The 14904-nt window shown below is 36.0% G+C and overlaps 2 protein-coding genes across 2 annotated transcripts; one reads left to right on the plus strand and one right to left on the minus strand.

Moving 5' to 3' along the window:
• The first annotated feature begins 435 nt into the window (after positions 1-435).
• Positions 436-2644, plus strand: LOC139786262 (uncharacterized). Its single transcript, XM_071725425.1, has 6 exons — positions 436-694; positions 968-1097; positions 1199-1477; positions 1582-1753; positions 1844-1917; positions 1990-2644. Exons 1-6 carry the CDS (start codon positions 680-682, stop codon positions 2247-2249), a joined length of 930 nt encoding a protein of 309 aa, XP_071581526.1. The 5' UTR covers positions 436-679; the 3' UTR covers positions 2250-2644.
• Positions 2516-4517, minus strand: LOC139786261 (putative nuclease HARBI1). The gene is made up of 3 exons (XM_071725424.1): positions 3941-4517; positions 3635-3869; positions 2516-3471 (listed from the first exon to the last, which is right to left on the minus strand). Exons 1-3 carry the CDS (start codon positions 4051-4053, stop codon positions 2743-2745), a joined length of 1077 nt encoding a protein of 358 aa, XP_071581525.1. The 5' UTR covers positions 4054-4517; the 3' UTR covers positions 2516-2742.
• Positions 4518-14904: the final 10387 nt, after the last annotated feature.

Consider the following 14904-nt stretch of genomic DNA (forward strand, 5'->3'; position numbering starts at 1 on the left):
GGAAACGGCTCAGAAGAATCTTGTAGGTGACGCTACCCCCAGTTCTAGTCGTGTACACTCAAAGAAAAGAATTGTTGCAATAGTCAAGTTTTATTGGCTGCATAAAAGTTTTCTGCCACAACTATTTAATTTTTGAAGCAGCAAATCGCAATTCCAATCTATGATTTTAGATAGGCCAACGTAGCCAACTTTCAAAGGTATAATAGTAAGTAGTTGGCTCATTAGGCAATTTCTTAGCTGCGGTGACCTTACCGACAAGGTTGATAAGACAGTTTGCCGGGCTAGCAAACTCAAATTTGTCGTGCAAGCGCTCGGCGATAGGAGTTTGTTTTCGTGAAGTTCGCCGGGCCGCTGCGGCGGCCGGCGCCGGGCTCTCTCCCGCGTAAATAACCACGTAACCGACTGAAGCCTTGCGCGTTAAGGTACCATTTCATGCGCAGTGTGCAGCCGCAGCAGTTCGCTGTGATTGGTTGAAAATTTTTTATAACATGACACACTTCCGACGCAAAATACATTTTACCGCATCTCGTTCTTCTGTTTTGAAGTTCAACCAAACGAACAAAGAGCAGCAAAGTCGGATTCCGTCCAGTCGCTTGAAGTTAAAGTCAGGAAAGCGACCAATATTTACATACGTACCTGTGCAGTGTTTGCAACAAATGTTAAGGAATGTATTGAGAGAATGGCGTTCAATGAGGTATAGAAAATGTTTATGAATAATTAATTGTAAGCAAAATTCATAACCTCAATTTGTCAATATCACAAACGTAATTGATGAACAGCAATTATTATTATTTTTTTCAGCTTGGTTATAAAGTAATCTTATAATTTAGAAATTTATAATTTATTCTCTAAATAAAGAAATTTTAGTAGTATTACTTTTCTGCTTTTTAAATCGTTTAATGAAAAATTGCAGATGTATAAACAATATAATCTAAATGCGTTGACTATTAATTTATTTTTCTGTTAGATAAAACGTGTTAATACTTGTGGAATTTGTGAAGAAATTACGGAAGAATCATTAATTTCAAATCATAAATGCTTGGAAGGATATGAACGTTACTTCACTGATAAAAACAGATATTTTTATCCAGTATGCGGTAAATATAAATGAAAATAATGTGTGTTGTAGATTCTTGAAAAATGATGAAAATAAATGATATAACTGTGTATATAATGTATGTGATGATTTTTTATATAGAAAATGGATTAATAATGCGACGAAGTGCTATGGATAATGGTGTAGAAAGCATTGTACTTGATGAGCCATCGAGTCAGCCAGAAAAAAATACAGGTGAACATGGTGCGGTTGAAGAACCTTCTTCAGTTAATAATTCTTCTGATTCAACGGAACTAGAAGAATTGCTTATAGAAGAGGTTTCAAAATGGGAAGCATTATACAATTATAATCTACCTTTAATACAACGTAACAGAGCAATAACTGGTGAAGCATGGAAAGCGGTTTCGGAAGCTCTCCAAGGTATTACAAATATGTGATATTGAATAACCTGTGAATATAAATGTTTAAACTTTTTGATGAAGATAATTAGATGTTTTGCTAATATATTTTATTTATTTTTATAGGACGTTTGAGTCCAAAAGAAGCTGCAAAAAAATGGAAGATATTACGAGATACTTATTATCGTAAACTGGCGGAAGAAAAATTACCTAGTGGATCAGGACGACCTACTACAAAGCGAAAATGGAAACATTTTGATCAGTTGGATTTTTTGCGCGATGTATCTTTGAGAAAGAAGTATTGCATTGTTTTAAAATTATTACAACTTTGAATTAACATTATATAGCTTTCATTCATGTTTTAACTGATATAATCATATTATTAAAGAACAACTTCAAATCTTTCTAACGATGAGGAAAATGAAGAAAACATTCCACCGATTCCAAAGAAAAATCGATCTTGTAAGTATTTCGTGTTTTTAATATTTATCCTTGTGAAAATATAAAAAGTTATCACTTATTTTGTATTGATAGCAAACCTGTCATCAGAAAGCACAGAATCAAGTGTTGCAATCAACAAAATTGCAGATGCAATTACAACAATGAACGCTATCTCCGAGCCGATTCAATTACCAGCGTTACCACCTTTAGTAAAGCAAGATGAAGTAGATGGTCTGTTCCTAATAATGGGTACACAAATTCGGAAGCTGCCAGAGAAAGAAAGAAACACCCTTATATTTGAAATGATGTCTTTCTTCAGAGAAAAAATATCACGTCTTTCTCATCTTCTGTGACTTTTTCATGCAAACAATGCAGGGTAGTGTAATTATTGCTTACACCAAAGTATTTTAATTTTTTTTATTATGTTTAAAAAGTCTAGATTAATTACTAGTATCAAAGTATTTTTTTTTTCATTATTATTATCTTTTATGACTCTTATGCAAACAATGCAGAGTATTGTAAGAATAGCTTACACTAAAGTATTTTTTTATTATTATCCTCTTTTGTTACTTTTTCATGCAAACAATGCAGGGTAGTGTAAGAATAGCTTACACCAAAGTATTTTAATTTTTTTTATTATGTTTAAAAAGTCTAGATTAATTACTATGTTACATATTATAAAAATATATAATGTAAAATATTTATAACTAGTGGATTTCATTTATTTAATAAAGTAGATTTGATTAATCATTTGGATTTCTTAAATAAACTTAGAAAAAGTATTAATTCTATATTGCTTATACAACTTAATAATTAATTACATTTACGCTTAATAGTACATTTTTTTCACTGATAAATTCGTGAAAATTGCCATGGAACGGCTCCTTCTTCATAAAAATACTCAGTGAATTTGTTTCGAATATCTGCAGCTACTCTTGTATGCGTGTGTGTAGAAGTAGCAGCAATGTCTTGGAAAGCAGAATTATTACTTGCAACTATATTTCTCCAAGTACCCGGTATTATTGATCCATCATTTCCTTCTCTATCAACCATTTCAGGTGTTATAAATGTTTCTCTTCTCGACAAATCTTGCTTACGAAGCCAATTATGCAAAACTATTGTTGCTTTTACCATTTTCTCAGTAGTATCAACTTTAGCAATAGTAGATTTTCTATAAAATCGCCATTGTGCAGCAAGTATTCCAAACGCATTTTCGATTACTCTTCTTGCTCGAGATAATCGATAATTATAAATCTTTTTCTCAGTCGTTAGTTCACCTCTGCCAGGATATGGACGCATCAAATATGAAGTTAGTGGGAACGCTTCATCTCCAACTATTACATATGGATATGTAGTACTTCCTTCATAAATTTCATCTGCCGCCGGAACATTCATTTTCCCTTGTGCAAATCTTTGACCCATTTTAGACTGTTTGAAAATCCCACCATCGCTTTGACGACCGAATGCTCCAATGTCAACGTAAGTGAAAAGATAATTAGCATCACACATAGCTAAGAGTACAATACTGTGGGTCTTTTTATAGTTGAAGTACGCTGAACCAGATTTTTCAGGACTCTGCAAAGTATAGATTAATTAAACTTGGCATTCAAATATTTTGTATTGGTATTGGTATAATAAGTGGATAACTCTAGACATAATTTTTAATTGTATATGATAGAAATATGTACATACATAATTTATACCAGTTAAAAAGAGAGTATTTTATGATATTTCATACCTGTATGATAACATGCTTTCCATCTATAGCTCCAATGCAATGTGGGAAATGCCATTTCTCATTGAAGTCATGACTAATTGCTTTCCAGGCACTTTCATTACATTGTACTAATACAAGTGGTGATAAGATTTCCCACAAGGCTTGACAAGTTTCCGAAATGATTTTTGATACTGCTGTTAAACTTACAAGGTATTGGTATGACATAGATGTCATGCTATCTCCACTTGCTAAATATCTACAATAAAAATAGAAAGATTAGCAACATAACTTAAAAAGAATATTTATTTCATTATATTATATGTATACCTTAAACATATTGATAAGCGTTGTCCTGCTTCAATTGGTTCACGAATAGCATATTGTCGAGTAATCTTTGGGGCAACTAATTCCAATAATTCTTCAAATTGTATAGTACTCATTCGAAAATAATTTCGAAAGCGTAAATCTTCTAACTTTAATATAGGTAAAGCCGTATAGTAAAACCCATATCGTCGACGTTGTTCAAAAAATTCGGTTATCCAAGTACGTTTCTTTTTATAACGTCGCTTTTTTCTTTAAATTTTCAGTTGCCCAAGCTATAACTGCACCAACAGTCGCCGTAATCACAATTTTTTGCCTTCTTAAGTTTTCCACATTATATTTTTGAATTATTTGCTCACATTTTCTGTGCCACTCATATAATTGATGTTGATTGTATGACATTATCAGACTGTTAAAATTAATTTTAAACCGCAACCAAAAAAAACATATTTTAGGTTAAGATTAAATATGCTGCTGCCGCTATTCCTTTTCATGAGCAGCGAATGCAGCAAAAGCAGTTCTAGAAAATTTGAATCACGTGACATTTTGCTGCCGCAGCGTGCTGCGTATGAAAAGGCACCTTTACGCATCACGCGGAAAATACGTGCCATGGTACTCTAGCCTGCTCCAGCCTAAGATCTATCGGAGAGACGAAATCGCACGCACGTTCGCAGTAAATAGTGTAAGAGAAAGAGAAAGGAAGAGAGAGAGAGAGAGAGAGAGAGAGAGAGAGAGAGAGAGAGAGAGAGAGAGAGAGAGAGAGAGAGAGAGAGAGAGAGAGAGAGAGAGAGAGAGAGAGAGAGAGAGAGAGAGAGAGAGAGAGTGACCGGCGGAAAAGTATTTCTAAGTGCGGTGCCAGACTGTGCGCGATTCGCAGTAATTCGCAGTAAGTAATATAAAAGACTTATTTGTCGTTCAAACTCAACAAGAATCTCTTCGTCTCGATACTGATTTCATCATAAAGCCTCTTATATCAGAAGTAAACGGTCTTTCTGACGTTGATTCAGGTTTCTAATACGTGCCATGGTATTCTAGCCTGCCCCAGCCTAAGATCTATCGGAGAGACGAAATCGCACGCACGTTCGCAGTAAATAGTGTAAGAGAAAGAGGAAGGAAGAGAGAGAGTGACCGGCGGAAAAGTATTTCTAAGTGCGGTGCCAGGCTGTGCGCGATTCGCAGTAATTCGCAGTAAGTAATATAAAAGACTTATTTGTCGTTCAAATTCAACAAGAATCTCTTCGTCTCGATACTGATTCCATCATAAAGCCTCTTATATCAGAAGTAAACGGTCTTTCTGACGTTGATTCAGGTTTCTAATACGTGCCATGGTATTCTAGCCTGCCCCAGCCTAAGATCTATCGGAGAGACGAAATCGCACGCACGTTCGCAGTAAATAGTGTAAGAGAAAGAGGAAGGAAGAGAGAGAGTGACCGGCGGAAAAGTATTTCTAAGTGCGGTGCCAGGCTGTGCGCGATTCGCAGTAATTCGCAGTAAGTAATATAAAAGACTTATTTGTCGTTCAAATTCAACAAGAATCTCTTCGTCTCGATACTGATTCCATCATAAAGCCTCTTATATCAGAAGTAAACGGTCTTTCTGACATTGATTCAGGTTTCTAATACGTGCCATGGTACTCTAGCCTGCTCCAGCCTAAGATCTATCGGAGAGACGAAATCGCACGCACGTTCGCAGTAAATAGTGTAAGAGAAAGAGGAAGGAAGAGAGAGAGTGACCGGCGGAAAAGTATTTCTAAGTGCGGTGCCAGACTGTGCGCGATTTGCAGTAATTCGCAGTAATATAAAAGACTTATTTGTCGTTCAAACTCAACAAGAATCTCTTCGTCTCGATACTGATTCCATCATAAAGCCTCTTATATCAGAAGTAAACGGTCTTTCTGACATTGATTCAGGTTTCTATTTTTCCTGTTATATTAATGAGAAACATTTTGTAATTCAAGAGCTTAATGAAAAAATGAAAAGTTTTGATTATTATATAAACGGATTTTCGAACAGGCCGCCACTTGTAAGAGAGGAGGAAGTGAGAAACAAACATTTAAGTATGTCAGGTACTGAAATGATAAATTTTTTTTTAACGTTCGGTTTTTTAGTTGGAGACTTTGTGCCGTGTGATAATAAATTCTGGCATTTTTATATTGTTTTACGCCAAATATTTGATATTGTTGCTGCCACTAACATTCAGACTGAAATATCGATATTGTTGGAGCAGCTCGTTTTTGAACACCATACATTGTACCAGGAACTCTTTAAAGATAAACTAAAACCTAAGCATCATATTATGCTACACTTTCTTATAATGCTTGAAATGTCAGGACCATTAGCTTTATTTAGCACAATGAGGCAAGAATCTAAGAACAGGCTTAACAAGATTCGTGCTAATGCTACATACTCAAGAAGAAACATTACTTTTACATTAGCGTTCAAAGAATCTCTGCAAATGTGTTATAGATTAGTAAGTCAACTAGGATTTACTCGAAAATTTGAAATGGGGCCAGGGAACATTTTAGACGAATTGCCTGAAAACGAAAATTTAGATTATTCGTCCATCTCTGTTGATTTTAGAGCAACTTGCATAGAAGTTCCATGGATTGATTATAAGGGAACAAAATACAAAATTGGTACATATGTTGTTCTTGGTTCAAATAATTTTGAATTGCCTATCTTTGGTGAGATTCAAAGGATATATTGCACGGAGGACTTTAAGGTTTGCCTTGTGTGCTTTACTTTTAAAACAATTGGCTTTGATGAACATATGCATGCATATGAAGTTCAAATAAGTGCTAAAATTTCTTATATCAACATTGATGATTTGTTTGATCACATTCCAGCTATTTCAGTCAGAATGAATGATGGCAAATACTTTATTTCTACAAGGCATGCATTGTGAGTATGTACTGACAAATATGTTAATGTTTTATCATAAAATTACCTTAATTTAGAATATGCGGTGTAAATGCATTCGAAAATAAATTAATGTCATTTGAAAATAATTTGTCTATTTTTTACTGTTCGTTCTTAAATAAAACTGACCATCAACCGATTAAAGCATTTTGGTGTTGCCTTCAAACTTGTGCATATTGTTATCATCTTATCTGATTGTATTATATACAAATCATCTGCACGGAAAAAAGTGTTGTAATATTTTTAGGTGTTCATACATTATAACTTTTTTCCGTGCAGATGGTTTGCGCAATCAGATAAGATGGTCGTAACAATATGAACAAGATGGCCACCATGCAGGAGTAAGTTGACTGGAGCAACCAACTAGTAGGCCATCGCGCGGGAGTTATTGGTTAGGGAGTAGCCAATCAGCAAGCCCCTGTAAAGTAGGCAATTGGTTGGAGCAGCAAAGTCACGTATTAACTCCAGCCAAGCTTATAGTAGCATTGAAAATTGGTTGCTGCAGCCAACTGAAATGCTATGCTATATTTGACCATTGAAATTGGCTGACGCAGCCAATTCTAGGCTACTGCAGCCAATCTTTTCTTTGAGTGTACAACAATTTTAAATGGTAAGAGTTGCCAAATTTTCATATGTACGAGAAATATCACGCACACATTTGATATTTTTTGTCTATTTATATTTTTTCTTACAGATTCTACACCGAGAGTGTGATTTTTACGACAGCGTGAGACAAAATACAAATATCCATATATTCAACAGTGTATTACAGAAAAACTATTAAAGATATATAAAAAAATGTATTGGACCTTTTTTATAGTGAATTTAATGAGCTGTATTTTTTATAATAATCTTCATTGCGATAGGATCAACGATTACCGAGATATAAGGGAAAAACTGAATTAGAGCACCTTTTTTCAAGATGGCGGATCGAGCCCTGCAGATAGAGGTCCGGACTTTTAGTATGTTCAATAGTATGCCAAGATAAAGGTCTCCACCAATTTATAGCTTTTTACCGATTATTTTTTCTATTTTTGCTAATTTGACTGGACTAGCCTTTTTTAGAGAGGGACTAGAATTTGTTTAGCGCTGGTGAGGGAGACTAGCTTAACAGGGGTGAGTTTCGCGTAACAGAATAATTTGTATAAAGTGCCCATGAATATATTGTCGAGGGATAACTGCTTTGACAAGGATATCTCTGTGGTGTCACGGAGTTTTTTTTTTTGCTTTTTCTCTGTATCACGTTAAGAAAGGAAAACATTTTGTTATTTTTATAGAGCCTTTTGTTTCCGTTTACATTACTAATATCACGAATATAGCTGTAATTATTTTTATATGCGTTATTTACTTTCGCGGATGTTTTTCCATATTTTATGTTTTATCGTTTTCGCAACAATGTTGAAATAAACCTGTATTTCACGTGATTGTTTCAACTTTTGCGAAAGACTTGCACTTTTGTGACCCTATTGATAAGTTATTCTCAAGATTCGCAAATTATAATGCATCATATCGCATGGTATATCGCGACGAGTTAACCTACGTTCCGTGGAAATAGCACGATACAACGTCCCGTTTGCAATGTTGTCCGACACCAAGTATTCAGAGCATGAAGAGTGAGAATAGTAATAGAACAATACATTGCTGATTGCTGTGTTCGGAGACTATTTGAACAATGTTTGACAATAGATGTAATGTATTTATGTAATTACCATAACAATATGAATAATTATACGGATAATTACAAATGAGTAATGATTCCGTAATTAAATTCTAAACTTCTCTTTTTCTCTCTCTCTCTTCCTCTCTCCCTCTTTCTCTGCTCCTCCTTTCTCCCTCTTCCTCTTCTCTTCTCCCTCTCTCTCATTCGAAAGAATCAATTCAACGAAATAGCTATGTATGTATATCAAGTGAAAGATGAGTTACAAGTCATACTACCTAATATGTTTTTTTGCGACTTTTCCGTCTCGCCATCGATCTTTACACGCTTTTACCTGGCCAATAACACGGGTATTAAGATTCCGACTGAAATTGATCGCGTGTGAGATTGTATTCACCAATTGCCAATTACCATAAAGCACGCTTTACGACATAGCGAGTTAAAGATTACCAATATCGGCCAACAATTGACAGACAGTGTCGATAATTCCTCGAAACGCTTGCGCTATTGCGATAAATGCGAGATTGACGATGATTAAATCCATACTTTCGCCGCATGTGTCGGGGAGAGAAGTGCCTTGATCTAAACCGCCTTCTTCGAAAAAATGCCATACTGTTTTCAGATTTGGGCCAAATTAAATATTGTGATTATGTACTTATTTCCTTATTAAACTAAATACAACGCAAATTATAGATCAAGTCAGTAAGGTTAAGCCTATTGTCGAGAAAGTTGCCTGTTCGAGAATGAAGTCACGAGAATAATACAATGTGTTTTCTTTCTTAAACCCTCGCAACATCATCCACATCGTAAACGCGTTAACAAAAATGGATGCGCGTAAACAAAAAATGTCGTAACAATTACAAACAGGTTTATCACCAAACATTAAATTTACCCGATGTCACAGATTTAATGAAACTGTTAATTGCGCCACTGAATGAGAGAGAAAAACTTTTAGAGAAAGCCATATCTTTGACATATAGAAAGTGATAAATTGTCGAGGATTTTCTCTTCAGTCAAGGTACGAATTTTTCTTTTCTTTCAAAAATACGTCGAAAAATCATCTCAGACGTCCTACGAAACACTTAGATTCTTTCACAATTTAAATCTTTTATATATTTAAATTAAATTAAAAAAATAAGAGCAAATTTTTATGAAAAGAACATAGGAGATATTTTCATTTACTTCCAATTTATTTATTATTATTATTACATAAAAAAATTATTTCTGATATCAGAATGATTTCTGAACAGTCGGTTTGCGTAGATCGTAATATTGAAATGGTAAATATTAATAGCTAAAGAAACATAAGTGCTATTTAAATTTAACTTTTATTATTATTAAATTAGAAATTTATTCGAAATTCGTAATTTATTGATATCAGAACTGTAAATAATATACTAATTAGCTGTGATCATTGGCAATTATTAGCAAGCAAGATGAATATTTTAGAAGACGTATTTTAGCTGACCCCTATATTTTTCAAAGACAGACCGACATCATGTGATCACTCGTTAGTCTCGATTCGAAGGCCGCGTGCCCGTTCCGTCGCGCGTAGCAGTTGCAAAATGCACGATATTTATCGTAATGAAAGATATATAAAAAGAAACGGAGTCTCTCTTCCCCGTGGGGGCGCCCGTTTATCCCGCTTCCCATGGGTATCTCCTTATAGAACGCGCGTTTTTGCCTCGTACGCACGTCGATAGATCTAACGATGCCGATCGACACCGACTGCGCAACCGATCGCCACTAACTATGGGTGCCACCGGCGGATTCCTCTCTCGTCGTGAAAAAAAGTGACAACACTATATAACAACTATATGTGTCGCGTACCGGTGACCTTTAGCGCTCGTCCTTCTCCCATGGAACCCGCGAGAGGAAATATTGTCCAGTGGAATTAGCAGGCAGATACTAATTATCTCCAAGTCACACGTACCTTAATTGTCGTATCAAGAGACACGGTAGTGTCTCGCGCCAAGTACACGCGGAGCGAGACCGACCGTGACTCTTTTACGCGACGCGACGAGTTGCGAGAACTCGAGATGTTGAGATCTCGATAACGAGTGAACGGATCAAGTATATAGTGACCCGAAATCATTTTTATTTTAATCGGGATTTTAGAAACTATATTTTGATCGGGACATTTTAGAAACTATATTGGAAAACATATTTGTCAAAAAGACGCATTACGCCTCGAATGTTTGGAGAATTATACCGCGAGGCCGAGTTTTCTTTTGACGTAGAATCCGCGGAGAGATCCAGTGCTTTTTATAAGCGTATTTGGCGCTAAAGCCTATTACACAATACAATTAAAGGTACAGGAAATAGGAACAGGGGATAGAAACAGAATTTCCGACGCGTTGGATTTCTGTTCTCTATGTAAATACCCCAGGTAGAACAGCAAGTCACAATAGAGCCAAAATGATGTCAAAATGACGGCAAAATAATTTTTGGTCATTTTACCATCATTTTAACGTCATTTTAATGTCATTTTGACTTCATTGTGACTTCCTGTTCTACCTGGATGCCTTTGTATTGTTGATTGAGGCTTAACAGTGCAGATCTTATCGTAATCTAGTATCTTTTTTTATTGAATAATAAAAAAAGGCCTTGGCAAGCCATCTGGTCGGTGATATAATTCAAAGCTATTCTACATCTACATAATTTCTTTTTTATTAAGTAAACTTATGTCCAAGACTAGGTATAAAAGGGCTCAAACAAAAATCAATCTAGTATCTTGCTCCAGAAAGGCAGTGTGCTGCCATCTTTTACAAGTACTAGGAAATACCGGCGCGCGGCCCGCTTGTCGTACGCTTTATCAGCGATATATCGCGAACACTTGCCCTACATACCTTCTTGTTGCGATACGCACAGCAGGATGACCCGTTGCCCATGATTCCTGCGATCGATCCCGGCGACAATCCCGATCAAGCCTCCGCAACTCCTTGGTCTGCGTCGCTCGAGACATCGTCCGGCTCTTCGTCGGCCGTTTCCCTTCTCGCGGATCTCGTCATTCTCGTCCTGATCACGCGCGCATCAGAACCTGTCTCGTGAAAGTTGCCATGCGTCTGAGTGTCGTTTTTTTTTATCGAGAGTCACAGCACGAAAATTTGTTCCTTTTCAAAGCTACGAAGCAATTATCCGTTCTTTCTTCCGCAAGATCTTCTTTATCGTTTTATTTTTGTTATTTGTAAAAAATCAGGTCTTAGTAGAAAGAGAAAGAGAAAGAGAGAGAGAGAGAGAGAGAGAGAGAGAGAGAGAGAGAGAGAGAGAGAGACACGTTAAAAAAGTGAAAAAATGTCGGCGCGCGCCATAAACGGAGCGCAATTAAGATCTTAATCGTGTGGCTAATTGATCGCGCTTGCAACATTTTAATTAATGTTCCCCTTAATTTGCCTTGCCAGCCGCGCTATTTGTCTTAATATTCTGCACAACGCGTTGCAGCACTTCTTTTTTTTCCGTGAAAATCGTGGATCAAATGATAATATTGATTTAACGCAAGATTATTCGTATAGACTTTTAATAAAGTTATAAAAGGAACAGAAAATTATTATCAGAGAAAGAATAAAAAATTTCTTGGCTGGCTAATTATGGTTTTATAGAGATTGATGGAAGAAGTCAATTTTCAATGCGAATGAAACATTATTATTAATTATATTTCATTATATTATCAATTAAAACCAAGCGTGATCATATTGCTTTTATTATTATTTGGATATTAATTTTGAGTAAATTTTTATAATAATCGCTCTGCAATATTCTTGGTATACGATATGCAATCATTTTTTACCAATGACTGTGATTAATGATCCACGAGTATTGACAGCCGCCAGAAAGTTTTTCCTATAATAAAAATAGAATATGACGGGATCTCTAAGCTCTTTTTAGATTATTAAAGTCGTACTTCTTCGGCTGCTTGATCGAATATTATTATTTATTATCCTATAAAATATCCTATATGTATGTATAATAATGAAAGATTTAAACATTTCTTTTATACAGACTTTATTTCGTAAGTTATATGTTATTATTGTGCTCTCTTCTTCAATCTAAATGCTTCGTCACTAACATTATTTTTATTGTAAGTTTGAGTGCAAAACTACAACTACTCGTTTGCAAATTATTCTATTCTTTTATAACTTGTAAATTATAAAAATATTTTTATCTATACATACTTTAATGCAGTGAAAATTGCTCGAGAGAAGAAGAAAAAAAGAAGTGTTCGAAAGTGAAAAAGAACAATGATACATGTCCAACGATAATTGAATCACTTGTCTCTCTATTTCAAAATATTGTGCTCAGACGAAAAGGTCGAAAAAAATAGAGAAATACATATCCGAGTCAGTTGAGGTACATCGATTCATATCTCCGAATTGGCACAACATTCTGTATTTATCATTCACTAATAAAAGAGAGTATTGTGTATATTAGGAAAATTTCAATAAAAGCTAAATAATATCCAGTGTACTAGGAAAAGCAATATTGATTCCTGTCTGTAGCGTTCATATAATAATATTTACTTCTATCCAGAGACGACGCGAGGTTTGCATCCATGTATTAAAATCCCAACTCGTAAATCATAACACACTGCACAGAAAAAATTACTAGTCATACTATTTCGTTCAGATTTATCGGTGAATTAATGCTCGGCTCGTGGTCCCACGTAGCGGTGGTCGTATTAAAAGAGGTCACGTTAATCTCGGAGCAAAATAGGACGATTGTATTAACGATTTCAGATTAATCTTTCGCGTCCGCGACGTTTCGAGCACGCGCGCGCGTCCGATCGACGTGCCACGCGATAACGATACGCGTGTGTGTTCACGCACGTGCCGTGTCGCCGAACGCGTTTAGGTTCCGGCACGCGACGCGGCGACTTCCGAAAAACTGAACCAGCCGAATTGTGTAGAGGAGAGTCCTGGTTCTCCACGCGCGCGCTACGCTAACGGCAGAGATCGACAGTCGACACACGCGCGCGGGTGTTTACGCGTGCGCGCGCGTGCGAAGCGGCCGCGAGCGCACGGTACCAATATCCATACTGGCGAGTCACCGCTTTATTTTCCACCGTTACATCACTGTCGCGCCCGCGCCGGTAGCATCGGCATTCGCGTCGGCCTCATGACAACGCGCGCTGCGTCTCGCTCTTATCGGCGCGCAAATAAAAGCCTCGCGCGCGAAAGTCGCGAAACTGCAACTCGCACGCATAATCTGCAGAGGATGCAGATTGCGACGATTCGGAGCGGTGCAACGCGATCAAAACGCGCGAAACTTGAAGCCGAAACGAGATCTTATACGGCAGGTTTTATTTTAAAACAAGATAACGATTTATTTTTTGGCAAATTAATTTTTTTGTATTCTTAATTCCGTTTCTGGTTGAAAATATTATATTATTTTCGCGATTTTGAAGACTTTTTATGTATGTGATATGTTTTCTACAATATTTTAACATTGATCAATTAAAATTGCTGTTTTATAATTTATATTAATTCCTAAAGATAAGTTGATTACTTGCATTATTACTTTGATAGGAACTTCTATTAAAAATTTTGATAGAAGATTAATATCCCAAATAAAAATTTTATCTTTAAATTAATATACGGTTTATACTTTTAAAATATTATATCATTTTTTGAAGTGGCTGCTTGAGACTTGGAATCGTTCAACTAATTTATTAGAGCCAAATGGACTAAATAACCTGTTGTTCAATAAAGTTTTATAAAAAAGCTGTTTGCCTTTTTCGAGACGTAGAGGTGCTAAAATCATGATACTTGGAAATCGCGACTTCTCACACTTTTCTACTTCCAATTTTCTTTTGTTTCATATTCAGCAAATTAAAATCGAAAATTATTTCATGTTATTCACAGATGTTAATTAGGATTATGCAATGCACACATTAATTCACCGATCACCAATGAATAATTGTTAACATATATAGCCTTTAATCTCTGAAACTTTTACCTTATAATTGTGGTTCTATTTCAATTTAACACTGACTGATTAGAATCTCACATTTACAAAATAACTTGTCGCTTGTGAAACTGATATCGAAAGTATCTTTTTAATATTTAATATTTTTAGAATGTAGCACACAGAGAAAGTGATAATTCCGCGATTAGCTGTTGAGCAGTGTTGCAACCAATATTGTCTTCGAGATTAAAGATGTAGTTTATCGTACTGACCGAGACGCCGATCTTTCCTCGGACAAGCGGACACGCGATTTCAGAACGCAGAGAGACGACACGGGTGCATCGCGCGATGCGCTCGCTGCGCTACTGACGCTACTGCATCTCGCGCGCAGCACGTGCCAATCGTAAACATCGACTTACGTCAGACGCGAGACGTACTCGATACGAAAACCCGTTTCGTCAATGAAAGAGTCACAATGAGAGATCATTATTTCG

Source organism: Temnothorax nylanderi, unplaced genomic scaffold, assembly GCF_030848795.1.
Source record: "Temnothorax nylanderi isolate EJ_2023f unplaced genomic scaffold, tnyl_v1.0 TNYL_tig0993_pilon, whole genome shotgun sequence".
NCBI lineage: Eukaryota > Metazoa > Arthropoda > Insecta > Hymenoptera > Formicidae > Temnothorax > Temnothorax nylanderi.